General features: G+C 45.5%; 2 protein-coding genes across 2 annotated transcripts in view; one reads left to right on the top strand and one right to left on the bottom strand.

Moving 5' to 3' along the window:
- slc25a26 (solute carrier family 25 member 26) overlaps positions 1–11619 on the top strand; it is a 60460-nt gene extending 48841 nt beyond the window's left edge. The window contains exons 8-10 of the mRNA XM_030421476.1: positions 395–459; positions 3667–3740; positions 11175–11619. Coding sequence (XP_030277336.1) covers positions 395–459; positions 3667–3740; positions 11175–11271 — 236 coding nt within the window. The 3' untranslated portion in view covers positions 11272–11619. The remainder of the gene's footprint in view (positions 1–394; positions 460–3666; positions 3741–11174) is intronic.
- Positions 11620–14026: 2407 nt separating this feature from the next.
- lrig1 (leucine-rich repeats and immunoglobulin-like domains 1) overlaps positions 14027–18061 on the bottom strand; it is a 35634-nt gene continuing 31599 nt past the window's right edge. Inside the window, exons 16-18 of the mRNA XM_030420615.1 lie at positions 17471–17605; positions 16980–17234; positions 14027–16469 (exon numbers count right to left, since the gene is read on the bottom strand). Coding sequence (XP_030276475.1) covers positions 16270–16469; positions 16980–17234; positions 17471–17605 — 590 coding nt within the window. The 3' untranslated portion in view covers positions 14027–16269. The remainder of the gene's footprint in view (positions 16470–16979; positions 17235–17470; positions 17606–18061) is intronic.

Raw genomic sequence — 18061 nt, forward strand, 5'->3', positions numbered from 1 at the left:
GTGGTTGGCTTTTGCACGTCTGAATAAATCCAAATGTGTGTTGTTTTTTATTATGTGTGTGTCTGTTGAGTGTGTGTGTAGCTCAGTGGAGGGTGTGGGTTGGATGAGGCAGTAAGTAGGAGGCTGGGTGGTGGAAACAGAGTGTGTGTGTGTGTCTGGTTTTTGTGGTCTAATAACGGAGAAGGTCTCGGATGGGGAATATTATCTTTTTTATGAACTTAATGGAGCGGAGGGCCAAGAGTTCCACTGTTTATTGCTGAATTAATACGTTACTGTATCTGTGGTTAAGTAATTCGACTTTTTTAATGGGTTTATTTTTAATATTTAAAGATTCTCCTGGGAGCAGAGGAGGTCCTTTTATGTTTGCACTTTGCTAAATGTGTGTCTTTCGTAGGTGCGGTGGCTGCATTTGTTACCACTCCTCTGGACGTGGCGAAGACCAGGATCATGCTCGCGAAGGTATCCACACTCAAACACACACACACACACACACACACACACACACACACACACACACACACACACACACACACACACACAGGCTCCTCTGGCAGCGACGTTTAAACACTGCTGTCAGGTGATGCCTTGCAGGCAGAAAGCTGCAGCAACAGTGGACGGAGAGGGCCGAGGTAGCAGCGGGACAGTCGTGAGACATACACACACATCGATCATTCGACGTGGACTATGGACATTGTCGGCAAGACATGTTTGTGCGTATGGTTAGTGTTAGAGAGAGGACTTGTTGCTGCTCCAGAGGAATTTCCATCTCAAGGCTACTTGTCACTGAGAGGTGAAGCAGAGGGCCAGTGTCCCTCCTGTTGACTCCTCTACTCTGTCCATCCTCTCGAACATTCCCCCTCTCTCCTCTCTTTTCTCCGTGTAGTGGTGTTCCCTCCTCTTCCTCCCTCTATCCACCTCCTCCCTCTATCCACCTCCTCCTTCGCTCCTGGCTCGCTCTGACTGTACGTCTGGCTTGCTTCACCATGTCCTGTGTGTGTCTGTGTACGGAGAGGGTAGTGAGTTCAGAGTTACCCAAATCAGCCCCCCCACATTCACACTCACTCTCTCTCACACACACACACACACACACACACACACACACACACACACACACACACACACAAACACAGACTGTCCTTGGAGAAGACACAGTGTTCTGATCCTCACCCCCCTCCTCCCGAACTAATGAGATACTGGAATTAACAAAACACTCAGACAGTCTTGATCTCTTGCGAGAAGCTGTTGGCTGTAGGTGGAACAGCGCGGCACAAAAGCTTCCTGTAAACACAATTTGAAATGCAGCTGCTGTAATTTACCACCAGCAGAGGACTTGGCCTGTGTTGCCTCTACGAGGTTCGGTTATAACTTTATAAGGCCAAGTTTGCGATCCACACAAGGCACCACAGGTAAGGTGGGAATAAAACACTGAAAGATGAATAAAACCAAAACCAAATAGAGGCCAGGATGCTTCATTTATATGTAATTCAAACTGTTACTTTTTAAAATTAATTCAGGTGCAAACTATCTCAATAATAATACAGTTCTATTGAAATGAGCTATAAAATTGCAATCATTCCTCCAGACTGCGATTTGTAATTCTTTATTCGTGGAAAAAAAATTGGAATTGCAATAGTTTTATTGCCAAATATGTCATATAGACATGACAGAATTATTATTAAACACTCTTTGTATACCGGCTTTTAGGCATAGGTAGATATTGATATTCAGTTCACTTTCACTTATGACAAAAAAATAAGCAAATCCTCCAAATGTAGAAGCTACACCCAAGTTAATGTTTGGCTTGAAAAATTACTGAAATGCTCAATCGATTATCAAAATAGCTGTGATTCATTTTCTGCCAACCAACTAATCAATTAATTAACTGAATGTTTCTGCTCTAATAGAAATGTAATAAAAAAGTAGAAGGGTACTCAGTAGAATGCTTGCCTCTGCCAAGGCCTAACAGTCCCTTCTAATTCCATCAAGCCTGATCCAGTATGAAACTCGATAGCCCTGTATTACTATAAATTGCCAAGATAAGAAACTGTATCGCAGTGTTGAAGGAAGTGAGTCTATCCTGGGCGGAGACCCATCCTTAATCCAAGTCCTTTGTGAGTAATCCTGCAAGCCAACCAACAAAACAATAGAGCGACACAGGTGAAAACATAACCTACGATATGAGGCAACAAATGATAGTAAAGCAGCTTATCACATCTGAAAATGGAGTCCTGTTGAATTATAAAAATTAGCAGAGTGGCGAAGGATGACAAGTCTCGGCAGGAGAGAGAACCAGAGACGGACAGAGATGGCGAGAGAGCAGGGCTGCTGTTGATGGGGTATGGACGGTTTGGATCGGACGGTGGGAGGAAATGTGGGTGTTGGAACTTGTCACATTAGTTTCCGTCTTACAGAGGCAGAGCAGAAGGTTGCTTCTTGTCTTAGGTGGGCAGAATGAAAGAGCGGTGTTGTACGGTAGGCAGCCTGACACGAACGAGGCCGAAGCGGGCCGGCGTCCAGGGCACAGCTGGACACGCGAAGCCCCTCCTGGGCAGGGACTGCTGCCACGCCGCCCTGCCTGCAGCCCTGACCACATGCCTGGCACACCACGGCCTCCTACGCTGCTACAGCACAACACTGCTCTTCTCCTCAGGCTGGCACCGCACTGCTGCCCTCACTGTCATGTTCACTCGAATCTGGTACGGTCCAACACCTTGTTCAAAAGTCGTCACTGTCATTCAGCCGAGACCGTCAGGCGGATTTTGTTCTATTCCGACAGTAAGAACAAAAGGCAGAGGAACTTATAGACTGAGCTGCAGGAAGATTGTCTTTATGTCAGCATAAGTTACACAAAGACCGCGTGTGTGTCTGTGTGCTTGTGTGTGTGTGTGTACGTGTGTACACGTGCATGCGTGTGAGTGTGCATGTGCATGTGTGTTTTGGAAACCCTCTTCCTCCATCCCCTCCCTCCATCATTCCACAGCGGTAGAGGAAAAGAAAACTTGTCAGACCAGAGTCATTTCTCAGCCACCTGTCTCCAACAGAAACACGAGGAATAGGGGTGTGTTTTTTTTTCTCCTCACATGAACAAAATGCGGGAATCCTCCCCTCGTTCCAGTCGCAACTTTTACAGAGGAGGCCGCAAACTTAGTTTCCTACACGCTCCGTGAGCTGTGGCGCAGATTGGCACACATGAGCCCTACACACGTACTCCCGCCGCCTCCCCCTGCCTCTCTCTCCTTTCTGTGCTGCCACCGCCCGCTCTCACTTAACCCCGGCTGGCCTCACCCCGCTGCTCCCGTACCCCTCCGCCACTCGGCGGTGATGGATTAGAAACTCTCTGGCCAGCTAAGCCGTATTGTGTAAATAAAAGTTCCAGACTTGACTGGTGCAAGCTGCGGAGGGGAGAGCAGGAGAACCTGTTGAGTGTGTTTTTGGGTGGGCAAACGGCTGGGCGGGTGTTGGAGGTGTCACCTTCGCTGACACAGCTGTCCGAGAGGAGAACAAGGAGGGAGGGACGGAGGAATGATAGGAAGGGGAGGGCGGGAGGAAGCTCAGCTGAGGAAGACTAAACAGGTCGTCTGTTTGAGGAGCAGGAAGTGAAGGAGACGTTCCATCAATCATCACACTTCTATTTTCACCCTCTCTCTTTCTCTTTTTTCTCTCCAGGCTGGGTCGACCACGGCGAGCGGCAACATCCCGCTGGTGCTGTATGACGTGTGGAGGAGCCGAGGCCTCACAGGGTGAGTCTTCATTTGAGGGAAAGGTGCCGTCCATTCAGCCGCTTCACACAAACTCTATTTATCCCTAGCCTCTTATTTTACATGATTTGATTTTTACTCCCTGATCCCTCACGTAATCAAGTTTGATGAGTCGCTTCTCTTGTGGCGGACGTGAATTTACAGCCAGAGCTGAAAAATGAGATGCATAAAAGCTTTTCCTCGTACCGTCCTATTGATTAAGGTGTTACAGGGGCTGAGTGGAGGGGTTTATTTGAGTGTTTTGATGTGTTTATAATGCACACCGGACAAAAGGCCAGGTCTAATGGGGCCACAGAGGGCTGCCAGCACTAAAACAAACCCCTCAGCCGCGATGAATAATAGGCCTGCTCGCGCACCAGCGGCCACCATTTAGTCAGGACGCACCTCGGCCTAATGCTCGGAGCAGATTTGGTTTGGGACCGGGGCCAAACACAAGTGGGACATCTCTCTATCTCACCGATGCACACACACACACACACACACACACACACACGCCATGGTGTTGTTTGTTTGTGTGTGCGGGGACTGCAGCGCTGGAATCTAATCAAGAGAGAAATTACATCTCAGCTTTGGGTTCTAATAGGAGCCAAGGGTGATTCCCTACAAACAGCTTTCGAACATCCAGCTTTCAATTTTAATAAAGATCATGTTTGAGTGGACTGCGCCGTCTCGCCGAGGTGATAGCTGCCGGGACCTAACCCCCCCCCCCACCCCACCCCCTCTCCCAGCTGCGGCGGTAACAGAGTGGTAATGTACAGGGGGGCTGTTTGATGCCAGTCCCCCCACCTCTACACCACACGGCCAACCTTTGATGTCTTCCTCTCCTTCTCTGTCTCCTCCGACGATCCTCTGAGACCGGCTGCAAAACTCACTTATATCGTGCGGCCCCAGACAACACGTACACAGACATGATCAACTCCTGAATAATCCCTTTTCTCCCCTGATGTTGATGTAACCAGAGAAGAATGAGAGACGATAGAATGAAATGCAAAGACAAAGGGGAGTGTGTAGAAAGTAAAAAGGGAGGTGGGAGGGGAAGGGGGGGCTGTTGCTCCGCAGGGCCAAAGGCCCGGTGGTTGCGCTGGTGCATGCCTGATACAAATTGCTCGGGCTTTAAAGCTGTAATTATGGTAATAGGCCCAATTGCAGTGTAGTGAAGCTCTAAAGTGCTTCCATGTGTGTGCCATGCCCCAGAGACCCCGGGTTAGCAGCACTGCGCGGTGCAGCTCACGCCGGCCTCCCCCCAGTAACCTGCACACTGCACCAGGAAACATGTCAAAACAAAGACTAATAAGCAACACGTCCCCCAGGCTGTGTCTGCTCCGTGCCTTATGTAAACCAAAATGGAAAGAAAAGTAAATACAAGGGTTTTTTTTCTTCTCACCGCATTCACACAACAAAGCAGCGACTCTCGAAGTTTGTGGTGAACCGTGATTGTACTTTTATGACATCAGCAGTCTTTGTTCTTCGCTGTCAGGAACGGAGTGAAGCAGTCTGAGCACTTTTCACCTGCCTGATTCAGATGAACACTTCATACGTTGCATAGGTGTCGCTTTACGCGTTGTAATGTTGTGTACGTTCTCACGTCAACTAAGCCTTTGTATTTTTGGAAATCTAGATCGTATCTCCAAGTGGATTCTTTGTGCATTATAAAGTATTTCTCAGCAGATTTAATCCAATTACATCCTCTCACCGTGCTGTGCGAGGCAACGACGCGTAGTCCTATATCATTTCCACACTTTGAACACCTCATACATTACTGCACGTCATTTTCTCTGAGTACTTTCATATCGCTGTCAACTCTACAACCTAAGCTGAAAGGTTATGCAAGTGAAAGTATTAAAAGTATGTCATAAATGTAAAGATTATAAAAATCTGACTTCAAAATTTTATGTGATCACATAGCAAACAATGTACAACACAGTGAAACTGGAAAGCTGCATTTAACCCATCCCGAGGGAACAGCTGGAAGCGTCTACGCACCCGGGAACCAACTCCAGATCATAGCCAGTGCCTCTGGTCAACAATTGAACAAGAGAATTGATCCGCTCATTGATCCGAAAGAGTTCTAAATGTAGAAACGATTTCAAAATACTACTTAACACTCCACAACTTATCTGAACTCTATACATGTTTCAGTTTTTGAGATATGCTCATTTTAAGTACAAAGTCATCCACAATGGAAATACAGTATATCCCCAGTATCACGTTGTTCTTTGTGTTTTTGCTTATCGTCTTATTTCATGGAGTATCTTGAAATGCCCGAGAAGCTCACAACTACAAAATACACTTTATTCAAAATCTAAACCTCAAAACTACTGTATTTATCTTTCTCTGACAACGATCAACCTGATGCTCTTCTCCCCTCCCACCGAGCGCTGTCACCACAATTTGCAACGTACGTCACGTAACGTAACTTACGCTCGACATGATTGGGCAGAAGACTGAAGTCCCAGCTTCCTTTTGCAAAATGAATGAATGCTCTAGCTATTATGGTTTTCACTTTAGATTGATTAAATCAGGGGAAAAAAAAAAAATCACCACTCGATTTTTGCACTGTATGTCACGTGACATCGGGATCTGGCAGAAGATTAAAATCCTTACTTCCTGCTGCTGCTGCTGCAAAAAAAAAAAAAAAAAAAAAAACTTTAGTTGATTGTAGCTGATATGGTGTTTGTTTAAGACTGATTTAAACAGGATCATGGAAACAACAGTGTATCGCTGCCAGTGGAGGCTGCTCACGCGAGGCTCGTTTTCATTGGATCAGTGCTGCTTGATTCTGCGCTATGTAACTTCGGTGAGCGGGTGAGATCACAGTACGTAACTCTTTACAGCAGAACATCGCACGCAGCACCAGCCATCACTGATTTTGGTGAAACATTAAAAGATCTCCATGCTCTCTTCTTTGCAAGCGGCACCATCTTTTTAAACGGCAGCCAGGACATCCTCTGTGCTCTCCTGTCATGCCTTCACGCTATATTTAGTTTGATTCCTTGGAGAGGCGATTGGCCCACAATAGAAGGATGACGGCGATCAGTTGGCTGGCCGGGCTGTGATGTCAGAGTGAGTCAGGGGGCCCGGGGGAGCTGAGGGGAATATCTGAGCTCCGGCTCTGCTCTGACGTCTGACCCAATCCACAGGTGGGCCAGATCCCAGACAGGAAATGTAACGGTAGTCCAGAGCTGAGACAAAACAAGCGCGTCGAGTTTAAAATTAGTTTGTTCGTCCACACAGCTGGCAGTCAGAGCCATCACATGAGGGGACGTCGGGACTTGTTGTGTCTACTGTGATGTTGTTTGGTTGTCCAGCTGGTTTCTGCATTAGATTCTGATTTAGCTTCGGATCATATGTGATATTGTTGTTTTAAGCTTTTTTCCCGGAGCGGGCCTGGGGTTTACCTTTTCAGCAGATGGTGATAAAAAGCCGCGTTGAGATGGGAGGAGCCTCAGCCACCTCTGACTGATGTCTCCACGTTTTATTTGGAGCAGTCACACCAGTCCGTGCTCACTCAAACACGCTCAGATTCTTATTCAAACATTCACTCTTTGCGTCCCGCACACTCCCCGAGCCCAACCACGCATAACTAACCTTTTACTGGCCGTCTTTTTGAAAACACCCGATCTGGGTCGAGGCATTCTGAAGCGTGGAGTCATGTGAATGGTTGGGATGGCTGGGAGATCCCTGGCATGTTTGTCACCTTGTAGAGCTTTTCAGTCGAGTTTGTGATCCGAATCTTTCCAGTGAAAGAGCTAGTTAAAGGGTAACTCCACCAATTTTGGACATTAAAGTGTTTTTTTTGAGTCTTGGGTAGTACGACTGCGTATGTAATAAAGGTAGTACAAAGCCCTCTGTGTCTCCAGTGGAGACCTGCATATAATCTGATAAATTGCCTCCAATGATGTCACTCAGTGGCTAAGTTGCGTTGTGGATAATGTAGGCACCCGGTAAATTGCGACTTTTTATTTTTAACTGTCCATAGTGAGTCCAACAGTGACATGAGATCTCGATCTAATCTGATGAAATTTATCAGATAACACGCAACTTCCTCTGGAGCCACAAGAGGCTTTATACTACTTTTCCAAATACGCTGTCGTGCTCCTCCAGGGATTAAACTCTTGAAGTCATAAAAGCAACCAAAAAGATCTTTAGTTAGTTTAGTGAACAAAACATAGACTCATTTTGTCTTTGATGTAAGGTCAACATGCTTGCTTTGTTCTGGAATTTTCGACCAAAAGTCAACCTAAAAGTCTGTAAAACTTTAAAGTCTTTTTATCCATTTTGGCTTCTATGATGACGATGACAGCTCTTCACCAAACCACCAAACAAACATAACCTTAACTCAAGGTCTTTCTCATTTACTAGCTTTTGTCTGTCACCTTCTTCGTCAGTTTTCAAAGGTAAAATAAATGCTTCATCACTAAAGATCCTGGAGTTTGTTGCACTGAAGACAAGAACAATGCAACGTGCCAAAGTGTGTGATTAAAACATATTTTGCGAGTTGAGAAATAAAAAAAAAATGACTGTCACTGTCCAGAATCCGGTATGAATCTTCTATCATTAGTGACGCTCATTATTCTTAATAGGTTACTCCGCTCGTTTAGTATTGCGCTTCCACAATATCTTCAAAAACGTTTGAAGGTTTGCAAACGACAGAAGGAGAGTCCAAAATCGAATCATCAAAGGCTGACGACCCTGATGATAAAAGGAAAACAAAAGCCAAATAGGCTACCATGAAATTAGCTGCACATTCAAAAGCAGCAAACTGCATCACACTTTGGCTTATCTGTCTGTTTAACCGTCAACATCTGGTGGCGGATTTCCAATGAGAACGTTACTCGATCTCAACAACGCTTCTGATTTTTTTGTGAAAGTTGTAGCTGTTGAGAATTTTTTCTGCCATGTTACAGCAGGAGAAGCACCAACTGATATGCAGTTTTTTTATGGCCAATGCTGATACCGACAGTATGGAGTAAAAAATGTGATATATCGGTACGCACAGTTTACTATTAACTATGTACCCACAGTTTTACAATAAACGATATTGTCCAAAATCAGTGAACTGAAATAATAAACTCAACTCGAAATGTTGTACTGTCAAAATCACCCAAGCACCGTTTTCTGCTCTGTCTCGGCAAAATACTGATCTTATAGGCAAAGTGATATATATCGGTCAGGCTCCAGGATAAAGAATAACGTTAATGATTGCTTCAGTTTCAGGGACTGCCATGGATTCATTTGTATCTAGGCTTCATATGCTCACTCCAGACCTCCTGATATCACAAGACTGTGTCGTCGAGACAGCAAAAGTACTTTCTGCTCCGATTTGTTCTAAAAAAAAAATGCTGTTTTTGTATCAGAATGCTTGGAAGATCTGCAGCTCGTGAAAAAAAGGGGTCAAATATTCACTTTGGATGAATGCGTGGGGAAAGAATTGGTCATGATCTGGTCTCGTGTTCGCCTCTCCCGTTGGAATTAATATAGACCCAGAGCCTGCTGCTCGTCTCCTAAAGGCGCAGGCCGGGCGGCGGTGAAAACCCACGTGACGTCGATACAGGAAATGACTCGTCAGTTTGCCATCTCGTCTCTGCTAGCACCTGTGCTTCCCCCGCTGTGACTAATCAAAATGTCTGATATGAAGTAGGTCGACTCAGGAATCTTCTCCACGGTGTCTGCTGGAGCACAGCTGATGGAAACCAAGCAGGATTCGGCGATACTTCACGTTTTTCCTAAAGATTAAAATGGACAGAAACACGAGTCTCTGACGCACACACCCTCGCAGATGAGGAATGAGGACAGACAGTCCGGGCACACAGACAGTTCCATGCGCTTTTTCTCCTCGCACACAATACCCCTTCATCCATTACATCTGGCTCGGACGAGGCCAGACCATGTGAGCGTGGGGGCGTGTTGGCAGGGCGGAAGGTGTTGGTAGGCAAATACATGCCGAGAGACGGGAGACGGGGCAGGGAAAATAAAAAAAAGGGAGAGAGACACAAAAAGGCAGATGAAGCACGAGCACGTGTCTGAGAAGTGGATGACGCAGCAAAGAAGAAAGGAGACGGAGGAGAAATCCCCGAACAACTGAGCCAGCTGAGGGGGGGGGGGGGCGTCGCTGGACAAAGAGACGGAGAGAGAAACGGACGGACGGACAGCGGAGGGACATGTGTGGATTTCATCCGGCCATCAGTCACGCTCAGAGAGAGAGAGAAAGAGAGAGAGAGAGAGAGAGAAGGGAGGGGGTGAGAGGTCCAGGGAGGCCTCAGGGTGGGGGCTCGAAGCCTAATCCCAAAAACAGCTGTGTGTATCGGGGAGGGTGGTGGTGGTTCTTGGGAGACGGGTGCTTTCTCATGGCTCATCTCATCCTCTGACCCCTGCTACGTCAACGGCTTCTTGTTGGGCCTCGGCCGTTGTAACCCGGGGGCCTCTCGCTCTCCGTCAAGAGGCTCCACCACCACCACCACAAGCCGCATGTTCCACCCATGGACCATGCGGCCTTCAATTTCAGCCATAAATCACTCACAGATAGATGCTGTCGATCAGCGGAGCGACACGCGATCCGGCCCGTGTCTTCATGGAGGTCATTAAAGCCGGAGCAGGAAAAACTGTGGAGGAATTGGCACCAGCAAGGACAGAAAAACCGTCTCCTTCCCTGATTCTTCTGCCGCGGAGAAGAAACTTCTTTTTCCTTGCAGATTTTTTTTTTTTTTTTTTTACCCAGCCGCAGCAATCGTTTTCTTTCATGTCATTACATTTATGCTGAAATCACTTGATAAACAATATGATTTTTTTGGAACTGTGACGCTCACAAAAATGACATGACGAAAACACTGAACAGATATTATCTGAGTCGTGAGCAGAGGGGACTCAGTTTAACACAATTCTAATTCATCACTAACATTTGCGCTACTCCAGAAGGTCACCGAGCTGCACGGCTAACTGAGCTAACTAGCTAATGGCAGCCACAGTTAGTGGTATCTTGAAAGGCTATCTGTCCGCCAGAAAACTGTGTGCTGAGGCCATTAGGTGGAAAACCAGACAACATTTTCACCATGAACTAAAAAAAATTCAGTTTCAGTAAAGAGTTGGCGTGGCTAAAGCATTATTCTCCTTAGGACCAGTCTTTAAGCCATCCAAGTGGTTTTGCAGATGTTATTTTAAGGTAAAATAGCTGCAGAATTTTTCTTCAGTATGTTATGTCATCATGTAATTGCATCCACTGCCTACACATCCCTTAGTCTGTGCTTCATTAGTTTCTTTATTTCATTTTTTTTTAAGTAAATAAGCTATGGTAGATCAGCTATCAAGACTGTGATCCTCAGGGTTAATTCAGCAAAGCCGGCTGTCTTAAATACTGATTGGAATCTGTATTAGTTGAAAATTAAAGGCATGTTTTGCTCGTTCTCCTCTTTCCTGCAGTCTGTTTGCGGGCAGCATACCGAGGGTGACCTTCATCAGTGTGGGTGGTTTCATCTTCCTCGGAGCCTATGAGAAGGTCCGCCACACTCTGCTATAGCGGCACGTCGTCTGTGGCCGTCCCGAGTACCTGACCTGGTGGAGGGAACAGCAGGGAGAGCTTCTCCGGAAGTAGCACCCTCGTCCCCCCATGAGGCCCCCCCCCCCTCACCTCCATGCTGCTGGGCCCCTGTGAAGCATGGAACACCTGGTGCTTGGGCGAAGAGTCGTCCGCACGGGCCTGATCGCATTACCCAGGGTGCCGCATTCCTGCTCATCAGTGCCCTGCGGCCTGAGCTCACACTTCCGTAACAGCAACAGCGGTTTGGGGAAATTGACGATGCCTCTTTACTGTTTAATGTGTGTGTAAGAATCAATAAGTTATGGTATTAAAGATGGTCTCTTTTTATGTTTTGAGTGAGGTCTGGTGATTCTCCCTCTTCCCCGCGGGCTTCCTCTACATGGTTTTTACGATCATTTTAGTGTTTCATCCATATTTTCTCTCTGCTAAGCCGGGCCACCTGTGTTACAGGCACACTCATATCTCACCATTGTTGCATTCCCGCTGGAGCGCGACTGAGCTCACCCACCTGCAGGAGCTTTCATTTTATACTGTAGGTGCCTTCAACAATAGAACACTTTGTCATTTGCTGCTAATTAACATGGGCGTAGTTTTGTTAGGAACCTCAGGTTTCCTGCAAAAGCTGCATGTTACATTTTAGAGTTCATCTCTCATCTGTTTATTGTGGAACTTTATTATTTAATGAATGGATTATGTAAGGAGTTGTTCCTTAATCTTAACCTGAGATGCTTACCCAACCTTTAATTGAAAAAAACAAACATCTGTCAATTGCGTCAATAGGCATCCACTGTTCAGCATCCTGTTAGCTTAGCTTAGCACTAAGACTGGGAGCAGCGGGGAAACGGCTAGCCTGGCTGTGTCATCACTGTGAGGTGGTTCACTTGTTCCAACCAAGAGATAGACCGATGATACACGGCCCATATAAAACCACATGTAATGTGCTTTAACATGGTCATTAGTGAGCTTTAGAGGTGCTGCTAGATGGACTTTGTTTGTCCAGAGCCGGGCTAGCTGTGCTAAGCTACGCTAACAGGCTGTATATGACCGTGGTATAGATCTTTCCATGTAAATCTGAGCTTATATCCCTTTTGTAGACTCAAGAAAAGGGTGAGCACTTAAAAGCACTGCTAATTAAAGATAGAATGAACTAGAAGTTTGTACAGCAACCTACAACAGACTATAATATAATCAATAAACAGTCCTTACATTGTAAAATACATAAATTGCATAAGTTACATTTTTCAGTTGCTTCTGTTTTTTTGTTAGTTTTTAAACTGGGCCTTTTTTTAAGGGTAACTCCACCAATTTTACACAATAAAGTGTAGTTACAGTAGTTTAAAGCTTTTTGTGGCTCCAAATAAGCTGCATGTAATCTGATGAATTGCATTGTGGGTAGTGTAGGTGCCAGGTTTTGAAAATAAAGTAGAATGCGTGTAATAAAAAAGCTTTGTCAGATTACATGCAGCTTCCTCTGGATCCACAAAAGGCTTTATACTACTTGTTCACATATGCGGCAGTCCTGTAAACACTTAAATGTGTAAAATCGTTGGGGTTGCCCTTTAAGTTTGAGACCTTTTCTACTCAGTTTACTGAGAACTGCTCAGGAGAAACGAGCAGCATATTTTCCCACTTACTTTTCGTGTTATCAAGCCGTGCAGATGGTTTCGATTTTATTTGCCAAGTTTCCGGGATATCAGCTCAGCTGCTGGGGCCTAACAAGATGATCTGCATGAGTAGATCAAGTTGGGGTGGACTGGGAAAAATGTTTTTGTTGTTTTTTTCGAAACTGACAATTCAAATGAGCTCCAGCTGTAATTGCACCTGGCCTTACACAGGAAATGATTCCACGGGGGGAAAAGGGCTGATTAAAAGCCGTAAAGATTGGAATTAATTATATTATTTTGAACAAAATTTTGGATTTATTTCATGGTTTTTCCTTAAGATACAATGTGCAGTAAAAATGTGTTAGTCTGCACCGGCCAATCGTTACTGAAAGTACTGATGGTTTCCACATGTCCTTTTTTCTTTTCTTCTTTTTTTCAAAATTAGAGCATGCACTTATCCAAGAGAACTTATTACAAGACTAACAAATCACTCCTCTACATCTCAATGACATATGTAAGAGAAATCAGCCGTCAGTATCAGTTTCCCCCCTCAGCTCAGTGTTGTCCTCGCGGTCTCTGCGGAGGAAAAAGTGAAGACTGCCGGGTGGCAGAGGGAGACGGATGGCCTCACAGGTGGGAGTGTATGTCATGCTGCTTGTCACTATGCTGTTGGACAACAATGGTCGGCGTGTGATTGGTGGAGGCCACGGCCGGAGGCATGTCAATCATCCGGTGACAAACATCCATGTGGAATGCACATTCTGGCCAGCCACTGACCCTCAGTCAGCCTCGACTCCGTAGCAAATATTTTAAACAGGCCGGAGAAGGGAAAAAATATGCCTGCTGTCTTTTGGAGCTTCAGGGAGCCAGGACACATTCCTGGTTGGAAGATTAGCTCTCTCTGTGTGTGTGTGTGTGTGTGTGTGTGTGACTACTTCACTGCTTTGAAGATCAAGGTCTGTGGATTTCATGTCTTTGTGCATGCCCCATTTCAATTGATGGCTTCTCCATAACCGCTGTGACATGCGAGCGGCGGCTAAACGCTAACTCAGCTGTTTGTGGTCCTGTTGTCACTTTAACATCCTCTCATTCTGTTTGAACAGGCGGAGAGAAAAAGAAAACGCTCGCAATAATAGCAAAATGGGATTTTATTAGACACTTCAATGCCATGTTAGACACTTCACTGTTTCAGCTTTGACATTGGTTTCAACAGTTTGTTTCAATAAATTACTCAGAACACAGACTGCACCTCACGCCCCCTCTCGTCCCTTTTACCTGCTACACTGGGATTGGATTGCCAACTGGGACCTCTGATTGGTCCTGCTGGTTTTAAAAAGAAAGAAAGAAAAAAAGTCATCTCTGATGGGTGCCATCAGGTGTAACCAGAGGAGTGTGTCCTCCACTTTACCTTGATAAGGCCACTGGTAACAGAACACAGCTCAGACGAGAGCACACTGGCGAGACACATGCACACACGAGACAAAGTGGAACTACTGCTCTGCCCGATCACGCAGGGGCGGTGACGGTCCCAACTGCGTTAATCTCCCAAATTCGGTTAGAGAACACATTTCACAAGCTTCCCGACTGTTCACAGCATGAGAGCGCACCTTTTAAGTTACCTCAGACACTACTGAGCTGTAAGTGATGTGACGATGAGAGAGTTATTGATATTGATATGACGGAGGCTGACTACTGGCCATTATCCTGTCGATGCACAAAGGTGGCTTGTCGAGTCACATTACAGCAGTAACCCGGTGACACGAAACGACACGATTCTCCCTGACTCTCCTCCTTTCTCTGAAGTTCGTAGCGTTGAAATGTTGATTTGAACATTCAGACAATTAAATGTCGCATGTTCACAGCTGTAGATCTCATTTAGAGCTGGTTATTCTCTCGATTATTCAATTAGTTGTTCAGTAATCTGATAGACTGCCTTACGGTGATGTCACTCAGAGGCTAGAGTGGCATTGTGGGAACCAGTTCTTGCCTTTTTTTATTCCATGCGTTCTTCTTTTTTTCTCTTCAAAACCTGTTGCCAACATTACCCACAATGCAACGTAGCCAAAGAGCGACATCACTACTCCCCATGACCTGTGAACACACTTTAATGTGTCAAATTGGTGGAGTTACCCTTTAAGTGTCTGGCGTCGACAACAGTTGCCAATTAATTAAATAACTGACAGCTAATCGATTAATCATTGCAGCTCTAATCTCATCATGAATGTGACGAAAAAACACGACTGGTATTTATGCCGAGACATTATCGCCATCTACAGCTTTGAGTTTGACCACATTTAATTGCAAACGTGTGCCAAAGTCACTTTTCTGGACAAATAAAGAAAATCATCACAGAGAAGTACAGAGAAGTATATTTTTTCCCGACTGGATCAGAGCAGCTTCGCAGTAACTTGTAGTATTGTGAAACAGGTGGAAGAGCCTTAATGGTACAGTGTGTACTGTCGACTTTACCGTGTCAAGATAAGCGGAGCGTCTCCTCGCGGAGGAGGTTCCCGCATTCCTATTGGCAGATTTCATGAACACAACCTGCTTGTTTCTGAAGTGAATATAAAAAGTGCTTTAACTGACCGCCCGTAATCATCCCATCTTGAACCATCTGACGTACCAAAATAATTTACATTGAAGCTCTTCCTTCATACAACAACGCATGTGAATTGTGATTGTGTAAGGCCATGGTTTGTCAAAAAACATTCAAGTGCAATCAAGTGTTTGCTTGGTTTTGCTATAAAGAGTGTACCAGGGTCTCTCACAAAAACTCTCTGGATATATGCTATTACAAGTTGTAGTTTTCTTTGATCATGCAATAAGGCACCGCAGCTGAATGTTGTTGGTAAAAGCTGAAAAAAGGCTGTTTTTGTTTTTTTTTGTTTTGAAGAAAAATAAAAATACCATCACTCCTTTCTTTGTCATGCACATAAATTCAAATACTCTTTTGTAAAAGTTATATAATATATAATATAAGAAAACTCTTATGTACAGTCAAATGTCCAAAGGTATATTTCTCTTTTCCCCCTGCACATACATATACTGTACAAGATTCCCTACATTTACATGCTTCAAATGCAAAGTCACATTTTTTGGAGCTAGAATTTCTTAATTGGTCACCTCCCGAACGAAGGTTTTTAACTATGTACAGCTGATACGCTCAGATGGGACGCCACCCACACAAGCTCTTCACACTCCGGATGCCCCCTGCCTTTTTTTCCCCTCCTGGTGCTCCCTTTCAGTCCAGATCCAGGAGGCTCAGGATCAATCGCCTCGATATGAGGTAGCAGTTTATTTCCCAGTGCAAAAAAAGAGAGAAAAGTCCACTCCGCTACTGCGAGTCCACGTTTTGGGCTGGATGGAGCGCCTGCTAGTCGCTGGCTCTCCTTAGGGGGCCGCTCTCATTCTGAGAGGCTCTGAGGGTGTGTCCGTTGGACAGCAGAGTCTGCCTGAGCTCAGGCTCACAGTCACTGTCGAGGCGGCTCGTCGTCACCCCGGCCAGTTTCACCGGCTTGTGGAAAGAGTCCTCCTGCGATGGAGAGAACGTCGCCGTCTGTCCCGTTCTGCTCACTGATGAACAAAGAAGGAGAAACGGGCAAGGTCAATGACGTGACATATACGTAGAGAAATATGCAGTCAGCTACAGGATACAGAGGCAGTGGAATGTATGAACAGGGCTGTGTTGACATGTGGAGGTGAGAATCGGTATTTGGAGGCCAATTCCACTGGTATTACTTCTCGCTAAAGGAGCTGAATCCCAGAACAGGCCCAGACGTGCAGCTGCAGCAGTGAGAGCTCAGTGCTGCTGTACAGTGTTTTCAGGTAGATATACTGAGGGGCTCTGGGTGTGCAACAACGACAGACTGTCAAATGCTGGAACAAGCCAATCCATCAACAATCATGTTTAAAAGGATTTGCCTTGACAAAGGATACTAAATTGCTGATTGTTTCTCATGGCTTCACCTGAAATAAATCAAATTCCAGGGCTTTTTAAAAAAAGTGTTTCTGTTAATGGGACTGGTTTGTGAGCAGATGTAGTGCAGGTAAGGTAAATTTCCTCTCATGACACTTTAATCTTACCTTTTCTATCATGTTGTAACGTATTGTGGTTTCTTGGAAATTCTTCAATGTCCTTTCGGATCCCGTTGGGTGTCCCGTTGCAGAGCAGCGTTGAGTGCAGCCCCACGTCATGCTGCTCCCCCGGGTGATAGTGAGAGTGCTGCTGGTACTCCATGCCTCCAGCGGGGCCGTACCCATGCGTCAGGTAGTCGGGGTCTTTGGAGTAGCTGCTGCTGTTCTCCATACAATCTGTGCACACGACTGCACCGTCGAATCCTGCAGGGCAGGAAGAGAGAAAATAAATGATTTGGAAACTCAAAATCAACAACTGTGTGTCAACACCGTGGTTTAGGGTGTCTGCTGTAATTATTTCTGATGCTGAGCAAGCCTCTACAGACAGCGGCGCTCCTTTCATCGTTACGGAACGCACGGACGTCGCTCATGGGAAGTGGGAGAAGCTGCTGGGGAGCGCAAACATTTGGCAGGCCGGGTAGAGAGTAACTGTCGGGTACCTGTGGTGTCTACGACGTGTCCGTTGGGCTGAGGTCCACCGCCGGCCTCCACGCGGATACACACATCCTGCCGCTCGGACAGAGTGCCCTGGGAGGAGAGGTAGCTGGGGACGTCTGGAGGAACGATCGTCTCATCTGGGAGAGAAGAAGAGCAGAAGGACATTAGAACCAGGGCTGTGGAGACTGTGACACTGCGGCTCAAACAAATTGTTGATTAATCCATTCTTATCGACACATTTTTTTGATTATCATCAATCATTTAATTCATTTTACTGCAACAAAATCACTGGCTCTTATTCGTCTTCTTTTTTTTGCCCTAATATTTGACAGAATATTTAACACGTCATTTAATTCATAATTGATTACTTGTTTTAGTAAAATTTTTAATATTTGCTGGTTCCAGCCTGTCAAAGGTTTTCAAATGAGATTTGCTCCTTTTGTACATCTTTAATTAAATTAAGTTAAATATCTCTGAGTCGTTGGTTGCAAAAAAACAAACATTTGGTTATTTCAATACATACTTCTGCTCCTGTAATGGACATTTTTCACTGGTTGATGTTAATTCACAGACTAAATGATGCTTATTCTCAA

This window comes from Sparus aurata, chromosome 6, assembly GCF_900880675.1.
Source record: "Sparus aurata chromosome 6, fSpaAur1.1, whole genome shotgun sequence".
Classification (NCBI taxonomy): Eukaryota; Metazoa; Chordata; class Actinopteri; order Spariformes; family Sparidae; genus Sparus; species Sparus aurata.